Below are 13,432 nucleotides of genomic sequence, written 5' to 3'. Positions count from 1 at the left end.
TCACAGACAACAGGGACAGAGGAAAGGCTCATAATAATTTTTTTTTAATAAAATGTTTAAAATGTAAAAAATTTGTAGGGAAATGGAAAAATTGATTTAAAATAAATGAATTATAAATGATAGAAATGAGAATAAAATCAATAATGAAGTATCAATAATAATAATAATAATACAAAAAAACACACACATAAATGAATTATAAATGATAGAAATGAGAATAAAACAAAAATTTTTTTTTTTACTAATATCTATGAATAAAGGTGTAATATTAATACATATAATAATATTATAATATTATTATAATAATTATTATTATATAATTATATATTGATATTATATGTTTTTAGTGTGTGTAACATTTAATTAATAATTAATTTACTGTTTTCAGTCCAACAAAGAATCACATTTGTCATTGAATTTATTAAAGTTTCTTTTCGTCTTTATCCATCAATATTCATCAAAAAAACAAGAAAATGCAGATGACCCCTTCTATTTCTGCTGAGAGTGAAGTTATTTTATCATGTTACATAATTCTCAGGGGGGGAGGGGTCAGCAAGCCCAGATGTGAGAAAGAAGTAGTGTAATCTGTTATACTACTGCTGGACACAGGCGGAGAGAGGTTCTGGGCGTTGGTGAGTACTTTTGAAAAACATTTTTCTACATTGCTGCAATTCTCATAGAATCGTCAATCATTTAAATCACTTCTGCTTTTATCTCGAAGTGCACTGATTTGGTATAAGAGTGTGGAAATGGGAAAGAAAGGAAAGAAAGAAGGAAGAAAGAAAGAGCCCCTTCTCAAAGTTTACTGCTTGGGTATCCCCTGGTAAAAGCACAGCACAGTGCAGCAAAGCACAGAGAATAAACCATCCCCCGTCACAGTGTATTTCTAAACCCATTCTACCAGCCTCATCCCATTGCTGCCCTGCACTTGTGCTACGATTTGCACTCAGTATAATACAGAACCATTACTGCTGGCTATTGTACTTCCACTGTCTGTCTGTCATTTGGGATCATTTGTGTTTATCAGTTACTGGGAGCGTGTTGGGAATCTCGTACTGGAAGTGATGAAAAGTCAAAAGTCATACACCGAGCAGCTGAAGGATGTCAAGGAGGTGTTCCAGCGATTCACACTGAAACCAGTAGAGGGGGTCCCGCTAATGAAGCCCATTGCTGATAACTGGGAAAAGGTGGCGAGCTTCCGAGCCCACCCTAATGACCTCCTGATTGCAACCTACCCCAAAGCAGGTACAATACCCTAACCCTAACCCTAACCTACCCCAAAAGCAGGTGCAATACCCTAACTCTAACCCTAACCTACCCCAAAACAGGTAAAATACCCTAACCCTAACCCTAACCTACCCCAAAGCAGGTAAAATACCCTAACCCTAACCCTAACCTACCCCAAAGCAGATGACCTAACCTAAATATCCAAAAATACACTCAAACACCCTGAAATACCCTGAAATACCCTCTAATAATTTCAAATACCCCCAAATACTATCAAACACCCTCAAATGTCCTCAAATACCCCCAAACAACCCCAAATGCAGGTCAGAGACATCGTCAGAGAGAGAGACACACAGACATGCAGACACACAGACACAGATACGCACACACACACAGACATGCACACTCACACAGACACACACACAGACATGCACACGCACACAGACACAGACACGCACATACATACAGATACGCACACACTCACACACTGACACAGACGCGCACACACAAACAGACACGCACACACACACATACACTCACACGGACACACACACAGACACGCACACAGACACGCACACACTCACACAGACACACACAGACACGCACACTCACACAGACATGCATGCACACACACACACACTCACACAGACATACACCGTCCTGAAGTCTCTCTGTCTTTGCTGTTTCCCTCTCAGGCACCACCTGGATCCAAGAGATGGTGGATCTCATTCTAAACAACGGAGATGCAGAAAAATGCCAACGTGCCCCGATTCCTGAGAGAATACCATTCCTGGAGATCTTCTCATCTCCCACCATCCCCTCGGGTGAGTCTGTCTGTCTGTCTGTCTGTGACTGTGTATGTGTCTGTGGGCGTCTCTCTGTGTCTGTATGTGTTTGTGTACGTGTGTGTGTTTGTGTGCGTGTGTGTGTGTAACTATGTATGTAGGTGTGTGTGTGCATGTCTGTGTCTCACATTAGGATGATTATTTAATAACGAAATGGGCAAAACGGCCCATTGAAAATTTTGAAATCAATGCTGCATAGTGATTTGTGGATTAACACTGGAGTATCATTTACGAGCTTCAGAAAATCCTGCCCATTGTGTGTTTGGGGTGTAATTGTTAAAACTGCTCCGTTTAAACACTATTCGAAGTCGTGCATTTCAATACAATTTAGATAATTAAGGACTATATCACATTTATTAGGAATATCACAATATGTACAACATGTTTTCAATCAAATATTTTACTTCACAGAAACTTTTAATGCCTCCACTTCTGCAATAAAGATCTCACATAATTCGGCCTCCATGTTTTCTCTATCTGCTCGGCAGCCGACATCTCAAAGTCGTTCATGTTCAATCTGCAAAATCTGTGACGTCAGCCACAGACTGTGGATACAACACTCTCACTCTCACTCTCACTCACTCTCACTCTTATATCACTCTCAGTATCTATCTCACTCTCTCTCAATCTCTCCCACTCTCACTCTCACTCTCTATCTCACTCTCAATCTCACTATCTATCTCACTCTCACTCTCTATCTCACTCTCTATCTCACTATCACTCACTCTCACTCACTCTCACTCTATATCTCACTCACTCTCACTCTATATCTCACCTTTTCTCTCACTCTCACAATCTCACTCTCACTCTCTATCTCACTCCCACTCTCTCTCAAAATCTCTCTCACTCTCACTCTCTATCTCACTCTCACTCACTCTCACTCTCTATCTCACTCTATCTCACTCTCACTCTCACTCTCTCATGTGTTATTAATTCTGTCATTGATTCTCCTCTCATGTCAGGAGTGGAGTTGCTTGAGCAGACACCTTCTCCGCGGGTTATAAAGACACACCTCCCCCTCCAGCTTGTACCACAGTCCTTCTGGGAGCAGCGTTGCAAGGTGAGCTCAGAGACACACAGACCAAGACACACACGCACAACGACAGAGACACACACTCACACAGAGGCAGAGAGGCAGAGAGGGAGACACACACACACACACACACACTCACACTCACATAGAGAGGGAGACACAAACACACACACACACAGAGGCAGAGAGGCAGAGAGGGAGACACACACACACACACACACACACACACACACACACACACACACACAGAGGGACACCCACACACAGATAGAGAGGGTGACACACACACACACACAGACAGAGAGGGAGACACACGTGCACACACACTGAGGCAGAGAGGGAGACACACACACATACACACACACAGGCAAATGTGTGTATTTAATACCCTGACACTGTATTGTTTGTTTCTCTCTCTCTCTCTCTCTCTCTCTCTCTCTCTCTCTCTCTCTCTCTCTCTCTCTCTCTCTCTCTATCTCTCCAGGTGATTTATGTAGCTCGCAATGCAAAGGACAACCTTGTCTCCTATTTCCACTTCGACAGAATGAACCAGACCCAGCCTGAGCCCGGGCCCTGGAGTGGATACATCACCAAATTCATGAAGGGAGAATGTAGGTACCATGAAATACAGGACAGCGGGGCACAGGTATCCTGAGATAGATAGATCGATAAATTGATAGAAAGTCAGACAGACAGACAGACAGACAGACATTTAGGTAGATAGCTATTTTTAATTTTTCAACATGTGTCCAGAAGTTCTTTAATGTTTTGAAGTGTTTTATTTTCACACAGTCTATACAGTTCTTTCTTATCAATTTCACTGAAGTTTTTTCTATAACGGTCCCCAAACTCTACAAGCTTCCCTGGGCTGTCCTGGCTCTGCTCTACAGCTGGTCTATCCTGACTCTGCTCTACAGCTGGTCTATTCTGACTCTGCTCTACAGCTGGTCTATTCTGACTCTGCTCTACAGCTGGTCTAGCCTGTATCTCAAACACGGGGGGCTCTAACTCTAGGCTGACAGTACCTGTAAAGAACTCCTTCAGTACAGCCAGACCTTCTTTGACAGGGCAATATGCAAGCTGCATTAAAAACACACCACGAATCACACGGACCTCACCCCTGACTGATCCGACAGGAACTCAGGGCTTTTCCTAACTCACCTGTCCAACTATAATAGATGGGCCATCTAAAGACTCCTCTGGAAAATTGTAAATGTGATACCGATCCACAAAAAGGGAAACAAAACCGAACCAGGTAACTGCAGACCAATAAGCCTGACTTCTATTATATGTAAACTTATGGAAACTATAATAAGATCCAAAATGGATAATTACCTATATGGTAACAGGGTCCTGGGAGACAGTCAACATGGTTTTAGGAAAGGGAGATCGTGTCTAACTAACTTGCTTGATTTTTTTGAGGATGCAACATCGATAATGGATAATTGCAAAGCATATGACATGGTTTATTTAGATTTCCAGAAAGCTTTTGACAAAGTCCCGCATAAGAGATTAATTCTTAAACTGAACGCAGTTGGGATTCAAGGAAACACATGTACATGGATTAGGGAGTGATTAACATGTAGAAAACAGAAAGTACTGATTAGAGGAGAAACCTCAGAATGGAGTGTGGTAACCAGTGGTGTACCACAGGGATCAGTATTAGGTCCTCTGCTATTCCTAATCTACATTAATGATTTAGATTCTGGTATAGTAAGCAAACTTGTTAAATTTGCAGATGACACAAAAATAGGAGAAGTGGCAAACACTGTTGCAGCAGCAAAGGCCATTCAAAATGATCTAGACAAGATTCAGAACTGAGCAGATGCATGGCAAATGACATTTAATAGAGAAAAGTGTAAGGTACTGCATGCAGGAAATAAAAATGTGCATTATAAATATCATATGGGAGATACTGAAATTGAAGAAGGAATCTATGAAAAAGACTCTATGAACAAGTTTTTGTTGACTCAGAAATGTCTTCATCTAGACAATGTGGGGAAGCTATAAAAAAGGCTAACAAGATGCTTGGATACATTGTGAAAAGTGTTGAATTTAAATCAAGGGAAGTAATGTTAAAACTGTACAATGCATTAGTAAGACTTCATCTTGAGTATTGTGTTCAGTTCTGTGTCACCTCACTACAAAAAGGATATTGCTGCTCTAGAAAGAGTGCATGGTTTAAAAGGCATGTCATATGCAGAAGGGCTAAAAGAATTGAATCTATTCAGTCTAGAACAAAGAAGACTACGTGGCGACCTAATTCAAGCATTCAAAATTCTAAAAGGTATTGACAGTGTCGACCCAAGGGACTTTTTCGACCTGAAAAAAGAAACAAGGACCAGGGGTCACAAATGAAGATTAGATAAAGGAGCATTCAGAACAGAAACTATGAGGCACTTTTTTACACAGAGAATTGTGAGGGTCTGGAACCAACTCCCCAGTAATGTTGTTGAAGCTGACACCCTGGGATCCTTCAAGAAGCTGCTTGATGAGATTCTGGGATCAATAAGCTACTAACAACCAAACGAGCAAGATGGGCCGAATGGCCTCCTCTCGTTTGTAAACTTTCTTATGTTCTTATGTTTCTTATGTTCTAGTACCTCATTCTTTATAAGCGGTGGGACATTTGAGATAGTAACTTTTTTTTGCAAAACAGAAACCAAAACATCATTAATTACTAAATCCCCCTGAATAGCTGTTTGAACCAAATCTTCACTGTTTAGAAACACAACCACTGCCTTATTCATTCAAGAAGACGGTTTTATGTTTCTACATCCTACTACTTTTCCAAGATCAATTACACACTTCTTAATACTGACAATAGCATCAATTATGATTTTAATGCCGTGTCTGTGTGTTATATTGTCAAAAACCAGAGCCATGCCCTCTCGGGACTCCCCCTCCCGTGCCCATGAGGCTGTCTCTATTTAACCAAAAATATTTTGATCAGCTGTAAAAGTCAAACAAATCAACCATAAACCCCTTACTCAGAAATCAACTCACTCCCTACACACACAGCTTTCTCACTCACTCCCAGCATGCACAGCGACAGACAGCACCAACAGATAGATAGATAGATAGATAGACATATAGACAGACAGATAGCTAGATAGACAGATAGATAGATAAATAGATAGATAGATAGATAGATAGATAGATAACAAGGAGTTTGATTTGATGTGGTTCTCTTCTATCCGTTCATCTGTCTCTGCGTCTCCTTCTGTCTCCCAGTGTCGTGGGGTTCCTGGTATGATCATGTGAAGGGATACTGGCAGGAGAGAGAGAAGAGAGGGATACTCTACCTCTTCTATGAAGAAATGAAGCAGGTGAGGGGGAGAGAGGGGGTGGAGCGGGGGAGGAGAGAGGAGAGAGGAGGGGAGGGGAGTGAGAGGGGAGAAAAGAGAGGAGGAGAGAGAGAGGAGACAGGAGAGGGGAAAAGGGAGAAGAGAGAAAGGAGGGAAAGAAGAGAGTAGTTGTTTTTTCATCCCAATTAAACTTGGGTCTCTGTGCTTCTCTCAGAATCCTCGACAGGAAATTGTACGGGTTATGAACTACCTGGGCCAGTCCCTTCCTGATGACATCATCGAGAAGATAGTTGAGCTCACGTCCTTTAAATCGATGAAGAGCAATCCAATGGCAAACTACACCTTCTTCCCTGACTTTATCTTTGACCATAAAGTGTCTCCGTTCATGAGGAAAGGTCTGTCTGTGTGTGTGTGTGTGTGTGTGTGTGTCTGTATGTTTCTCTGGTTGTGTGGCTGTGTGTGTGTCAGTCTATATTGACATCACTAATGTAGATCCTGCGGACTGAGCCAAATTACAGCACCAGAAATTATTATTTTTGTTAATGCTATTGATTATTATTTTTATTATTAGGCTTCCAAGCTGGTTTGGATATATGTGTGTGTGTCACCCCTTGCAAAAGTATTCAGACCTCTGACCAATTCTCTCATATCACCGAATTACAAATGGTACATTGAAATTTCGTTCTGTTTGATATTTTATTTTTAAACATTGAAACTCAGAATCAATTATTGTAAGGTGACATTGGTTTTATGTTGGGAAATATTTTTAAGAAAAATAAAAAACTGAAATATCTTGCTTGCATAAGTATTCAACCCCTGTGCTGTGGCAGCTCCCATTTAGCACCGATGAAAGAAATTGCAATTACCTTACCATTGGCCTCCACCTGTGAACCATTAAAGTTGCTGTCACATTTTCTGGATAAAAACCCCACTGTTGAAGGATCATTGGTAAGACTGTGAATCTGAAGGAAAGTGAAGACCAAAGAGCATTCTACAGAAGTTAGAGATAAAGTAATACAACTGCATAGATTAGGGAAAGGGTACAAATTAATATCCAAGTGTTTGGCTATCCCAGTGAGCACAGTTGGAGCAATAATCAGGAAGTGGAAGCTGCATCACACCACCCAGGCACTGCTAAGAAAAAGCCGTCCCTCAAAACTCAGCACTCAAACAAGAAGGAGACTTGTGAGAGAAGCCACAGAGAGGCCAACAATCACTTTGAAGGAGCTACAGAGTTCAGTGGCTGGGAGTGGAGTAATGGTGCACCAGTCAACCATATCACAAGCTCTGCATAACACTGGCCTGTATGGGAGGGTCGCAAGAAAGAAGCCATTACTCAAAAAGTACCATCTGAAAGCACGTCTGGAGTTTGCCAGAAAGCATGAGAGTGATCCAGCTGCGAAAAGGTTTTGTGATCAGATGAGACCAAGATAGAGCTTTTTGGCCAAAACTCAATTCGCTATATGTGGCGCAAACCTAACACTGCCCATGCCATCCCAAACCATCCCTACAGTGAAGTATGGTGGTGGCAGCATCATGCTGTGGGGATGCTTCTCATCAGCATAGACTGGGCATCTTGTTACAATAGAAGGAAGAATGGATGGAGCAAAATACAAGAAAATACTGCAAGAGAATCTGCATCAGTCTGCTAAGAAACTGAAGCTTGGGAGGAAATTCACCTTTCAGCATGACAATGATCCAAAGCACAAGGCCAAAGCAACACTGGAGTGGCTCAAGAACAAAAAGGTGAATGTCCTACAATGGCCCAGTCAAAGTCCTGATCTCAATCCCATTGAGAATCTGTGGCACTATTTGAAAATTGCGGTCCACAAGCGTTGTCAAACCATCGCAACAACCTGGAGAAAATCTGCTAAGAAGAATGGGCCAAAATCACTCTGACACTGTGTGCAAAGCTGGTACATACTTACCCCAAAAGACTTAAAGCTGTTATTGCAGCGAAAGGTGGCTCTACCAAATATTAATGTGTGGGGGTTGAATACTTATGCAAGCAAGATATTTCATTTTTTTAATTTTCTTAAAAATATTTCCCAGCATAAAACCAATGTCACCTTACAATAATTGATTTTAAGTTTAAATGTTTTAAAATATAATATCAAACAGAATGAAATTTCAATGTATCATTTGTAATTCAGTAATATGAGAGAATTGGGGGTCTAAATACTTCTGCAAGGCAAACTTGGCAGGTATCATCTCATGCAGATTACAGTTCAGGTGAAAAAAAAACTGCTCTCCTTCATCAACCAAGCTAGACATCATCCTGGGGACAATGCAATTCAAATATGGCAAAATGGTGTTTTTTCATAAAACAGGATGACGGTTTAACTTTCGTTGTTAAAGTTAAACTCGCTTCAGTTGAACACGGTTTCGTTGATTAACTCCAAAGATGACAAGCATCAAAAGTTGTGTTTCGCATAAACCAAGATGGCTGCCTGATGCATTTCTTTAAAAACATTTCAAATGTAAAATGATCTTATAACTCCTAACAGAGGGCAGATGGGTTAATAGTTATTATGGACCACATATTCTGTTCAAAAATTGCCTCTCCAAAAGGTAAAATATAAAACTAGCTTACAACTTCTTACAGTGTGTAGATAGGGTCATGGTTCCTATGGTGTTTAACGTTATAAAGCATCGTGAGTTAATGAGCTAATGCAAGTAAAACTGATCTGTTGTTGACACTTGTGCTGCAGTGCAACAACTTGCCAAAATGTGATACTGAGCTTGGAAGCCGTAAAACTGCCTGGCAGTTCTATTATTATTATTATTATTATTATTATTAGTAGTATTATTAGTATTATTATTATTCAGGGATGGAAACGCATAGCGAGCGTATCGTCAAACTAGTTAAGAGACCAAAGTGATTCTCATAATATTATTCTGAACTTGTTACAATGGAAGCTTCGACCATCATTTTGGACCTGACCACTGTATCGGTAATAATATTATTATTATTAAATAATAATAATATAATAATAATAATAATAATAATAATAATAATAATAACTAGAACTGCCAGGCAGTTTTACGGCTTCCAAGTTCAGTATCACATTTTGGAGTTGCAGTTTTATGGAACAGTTTCAATTCAAAATATTGCATTAGTTCATTATGAATTTATTTTGCATCTGAACTGTAATCTGTATGGGATGACATCTGTTTCATGGTGATTGGATACACTGTGTGTGAACAGGAGCAGTTTAAAGTTTGGGGAGGAAAAACAACAAAAAAATTAATGAAAATAAATAAATCTTTACAATAACAATAGGCTTCCCAAGCCAGCGGGAAGCCTAATAGTAATTATAATACTACTACTAATAATAATAGTAATAATACATGTGTGTGTGTTATTGACAGGGGAGGTTGGAGACTGGAAGAATCATTTCTCTGAAGAGGAGAGTGCGATTTTCGACGCTCACTATGCAGAACAAATGAAAGGATCGGATATCCCATTCAAAACTGTTATCTGAGGGAGCATCTGCAAACTACAACACTCCACCAGCACTGAGGGAGCATCTGCAAACTACAGCCCTACACTGCACACTGAAGTCTATCGATGGAGTCACCTTACACACAACATAGTAAACTATCATCGAATGATTACAAATCACACAAAAGAAGATTCTCAGGAATAGCTTTAAAATGGCAAATCTCTATACAAAGCTATTCTCCAGTAAATATTGATTTAAACACCCTTTCTATCTATACAAAGGGTTTCTCCAATAAATATTGATTTAAACGCCCTTTCTATTGCCTGCGTTATTATAGTTGTTATATAAGCAGTTGACTAGCCCCTGCACTTTATAGAGCTGTACTACAAGAAGCTGCTTGATGACTTTCTGGGATCAATAAACTACTAACAACAAAATGAACAAGATGGCATCCTCTCATTTTAAAATTTTTATGTTTTAATGTAATCTGTAACCTAGGAAACACAAGAAGAAATTGTAGAATGAGAAAAGGCACCTATGCTCGTGCGCTTTGATGCAAGTGTGGTCCGTTAACAAAACACCCCTAACCATTTAGTTAGTAGAGGAAATGAAACCTCTGGGAATCTGTGGCTAAGTGGACTGCCCTTTCTCCAGACGGCTAGCTAAAGGTCTTATTATGGTAACAGAGAGGGTTATACAGTATTGTTCATGACACCTCCAGCCTTTTCTTGAAGGGTCCGATAGTATCTGCTTCAACTCTGTCTGGGAGCCTGTTCCAATGGTCCACCACCCTTTCTGTGAAAAAGCTCCTTCTCCCCTCGGCTCTGAGTATGCCCTTCAGCTTCCACCTGTGGCCCCTGGTTCTGTTCTCTGTGACCTGTGAAAAGTAATTCTCAGCAGTTACTTTCTTAAACCCCTTGATAATTTGAAATACCTCTATTAAGTCACCTCTGTCTCTCCGTCTTTCTAGGCTGTACAGATTCAGCTCTTTCAGTCTATCTTCATATGACCTGCCCTTCAATCCTGGAATTAATAGTGTTGCTTTCCTCTGTACTCTCTCCAATGCCTTGTGATATGAGGACCAGAACTGCAGCAGTGTTCTAGGTGTGGTCGTACCAGTGTATAATTTTAATATAACTTCTCTTGATTTGAATTCAGCTGTCTTGGCTATATAACCTAACATTCTATTTGCCCTTTTACAGCTTCTCCGCACTGTCTAGTTAGCTTAAGAGATTCATCCACTACAAGCCCCAAGTCCTTTTCATACACAGCCTCCTCTATTTCATTACTATTCATGCTGTACTTGTGTGACAGAGAGCGAATGAATCCTAGTCAACAGACTCCCTGTCTGTAAGGGCACGGTATAACAGGAACAGTGTGCCCTGGACTGGATGGTTTGACAGTTCATTCTAGGGCTGTCAGTTAAGCCTCAAAATGGCAAACCGTTAATTGGGCACACAAAATATACACTTTACAGAGCATTAAAAAATGACCAAAAAGAAAGTACGCAGAAAGAGTACACAGAACTGCAAATGCAAGTCAAAAAGGAAGTTAGAAAGGCCAAGAGAGAAACATTGCTAAGGGAGCTAAAACCAATTCCAAAATGTTTTTCCAATATTACAACAGCAAGAGAACATTCAAAGAGGAGATTAAATGTTTAGGAGATACAAATGGCAAAATCGTAGATGAAGAAAAAAAAATAGCAAATATATTAAATGATTACTTTTCACAAGTTTTTACAAAGGAAGATACTGACAACATGCCCCACATGTCATCCAGTTCCTATCCAGTTTTAAATAACTTTAGCATAACTGAGGCAGAAGTGTTAAAGGGACTAGGAGCTCTTAAAATAAACAAATCCCCTGGGCCGGATGAGATCCTCCCAGTAGTACTCAAAGAAATGAAAGAAGTAATTTACAAACCGCTAACCAAGATCATGCAGCAGTCTCTTGACACAGGGGTGGTACCGACAGACTGGAAAATTGCAAACGTAATACCGATCAACAAAAAGGGAAACAAAACTGAACCAGGTAACTACAGACCAGTAAGCCTGACTTCTATTATATGTAAACTTATGGAAACTATAATATGATCCAAAATGGAAAATTACCTATATGGTAACAGGGTCCTGGGAGATAGTCAACATGGTTTTAGGAAAGGGAGATCGTGTCTAACTAACTTGTTTGATTTTTTTGAGGATACAACATCGATAATGAATAATTGCAAAGCATATGACATGGTTTATTTAGATTTCCAGAAAGCTTTTGATAAAGTCCCGCACAAAAGATTAATTCTCAAACTGAACGCAGTAGGGATTCAAGGAAACACATGTACATGGATTAGGGAGTGGTTAACATGTAGAAAACAGAAAGTACTGATTAGAGGAAAAACCTCAGAATGGAGTGTGGTAACCAGTGGTGTACCACAGGGATCAGTATTAGGTCCTCTGCTATTCCTAATCTACATTAATGATTTAGATTCTGGTATAGTAAGCAAACTTGTTAAATTTGCAGACGACACAAAAGTAGGAGGAGTGGCAAACACTGTTGCAGCAGCAAAGGTCATTCAAAATGATCTAGACAAGATTCAGAACTGGGCAGACACATGGCAAATGACATTTAATAGAGAAAAGTGTAAGGTACTGCACGCAGGAAATAAAAATGTACATTATAAATATCATATGGGAGATACTGAAATTGGAGAAGGAATCTATGAAAAAGACCTAGGAGTTTTTGTTGACTCAGAAATGTCTTCATCTAGGCAATGTGGGGAAGCTATAAAAAAGGCTAACAAGATGCTCAGATACATTGTGAAAAGTGTTGAATTGAAATCAAGGGAAGTAATGTTAAAAATGTACAATGCACCTAGTAAGACCTCATCTTGAATATTTCAAGTTCTGGTCACCTCGCTATAAAAAAGATATTGCTGCTCTAGAAAGAGTGCAAAGAAGAGCGACCAGAATTATTCCGGGCTTAAAAGGCATGTCATATGCAGACAGGCTAAAAGAATTGAATCTGTTCAGTCTTGAACAAAGAAGACTACGTGGCAACCTAATTCAAGCATTCAAAATTCTAAAAGGTATTGACAGTGTCGACCCAAGGGACTTTTTCAGCCTGAAAAAAGAAACAAGGACCAGGGGTCACAAATGGAGATTAGACAAAGGGGCATTCAGAACAGAAAATAGGAGACACTTTTTTACACAGAGAATTGTGAGGGTCTGGAATCAACTCCCCAGTAATGTTGTTGAAGCTGACACCCTGGGATCCTTCAAGAAGCTGCTTGATGAGATTTTGGGATCAATAAGCTACTAACAACCAAACGAGCAAGATGGGCAGAATGGCCTCCTCTCGTTTATAAACTTTCTTATAACCTAGAAGGACCGGCGTCTGAAGTGTTCATAGACCTGACGAGTTAAGAGTGGTTTAACAACACCACACCGATCTCAGCACTGAAGCTAAGAGCATTAAGTGATGCCATGGCTGTAGAGAGTGTGCTACAGGACTGCAGTGGAAAGGGTAAGGGTTGATATTCTTTCAATAGGTTCAGTAGGACACTTGCTGCCCAACTCGAGCA

At 40.1% G+C, this 13,432-nt stretch overlaps 1 protein-coding gene across 1 annotated transcript; it reads left to right on the top strand.

The window, feature by feature from the left end:
• Positions 1 to 406: 406 nt before the first annotated feature.
• Positions 407 to 10,300, top strand: sult1st6 (sulfotransferase family 1, cytosolic sulfotransferase 6). Its single transcript, XM_041238670.1, has 8 exons — positions 407 to 632; positions 1,028 to 1,245; positions 1,923 to 2,051; positions 3,035 to 3,132; positions 3,590 to 3,716; positions 6,340 to 6,434; positions 6,628 to 6,808; positions 9,786 to 10,300. Exons 2-8 carry the CDS (start codon positions 1,065 to 1,067, stop codon positions 9,896 to 9,898), a joined length of 924 nt encoding a protein of 307 aa, XP_041094604.1. The 5' UTR covers positions 407 to 632; positions 1,028 to 1,064; the 3' UTR covers positions 9,899 to 10,300.
• Positions 10,301 to 13,432: the final 3,132 nt, after the last annotated feature.

Source organism: Polyodon spathula, chromosome 50, assembly GCF_017654505.1.
Source record: "Polyodon spathula isolate WHYD16114869_AA chromosome 50, ASM1765450v1, whole genome shotgun sequence".
NCBI lineage: Eukaryota > Metazoa > Chordata > Actinopteri > Acipenseriformes > Polyodontidae > Polyodon > Polyodon spathula.
The sequence above is the reverse complement of the archived record's forward strand: the minus strand, read 5'-3'. Positions and strand labels throughout refer to the sequence as shown.

What these genes read in the sequence shown, in the direction of transcription:
- sult1st6 (XM_041238670.1), top strand. Translation starts at nt 1,065, where the DNA reads ATGAAAAGTCAAAAGTCATACACCGAGCAGCTGAAGGATGTCAAGGAG. An exon ending in CAAATTCATGAAGGGAGAAT is followed by an intron (nt 3,717 to 6,339) that starts GTAGGTACCATG and finishes TCTGTCTCCCAG; the next exon opens with TGTCGTGGGGTTCCTGGTAT. An exon ending in GTCTCCGTTCATGAGGAAAG is followed by an intron (nt 6,809 to 9,785) that starts GTCTGTCTGTGT and finishes TGTTATTGACAG; the next exon opens with GGGAGGTTGGAGACTGGAAG.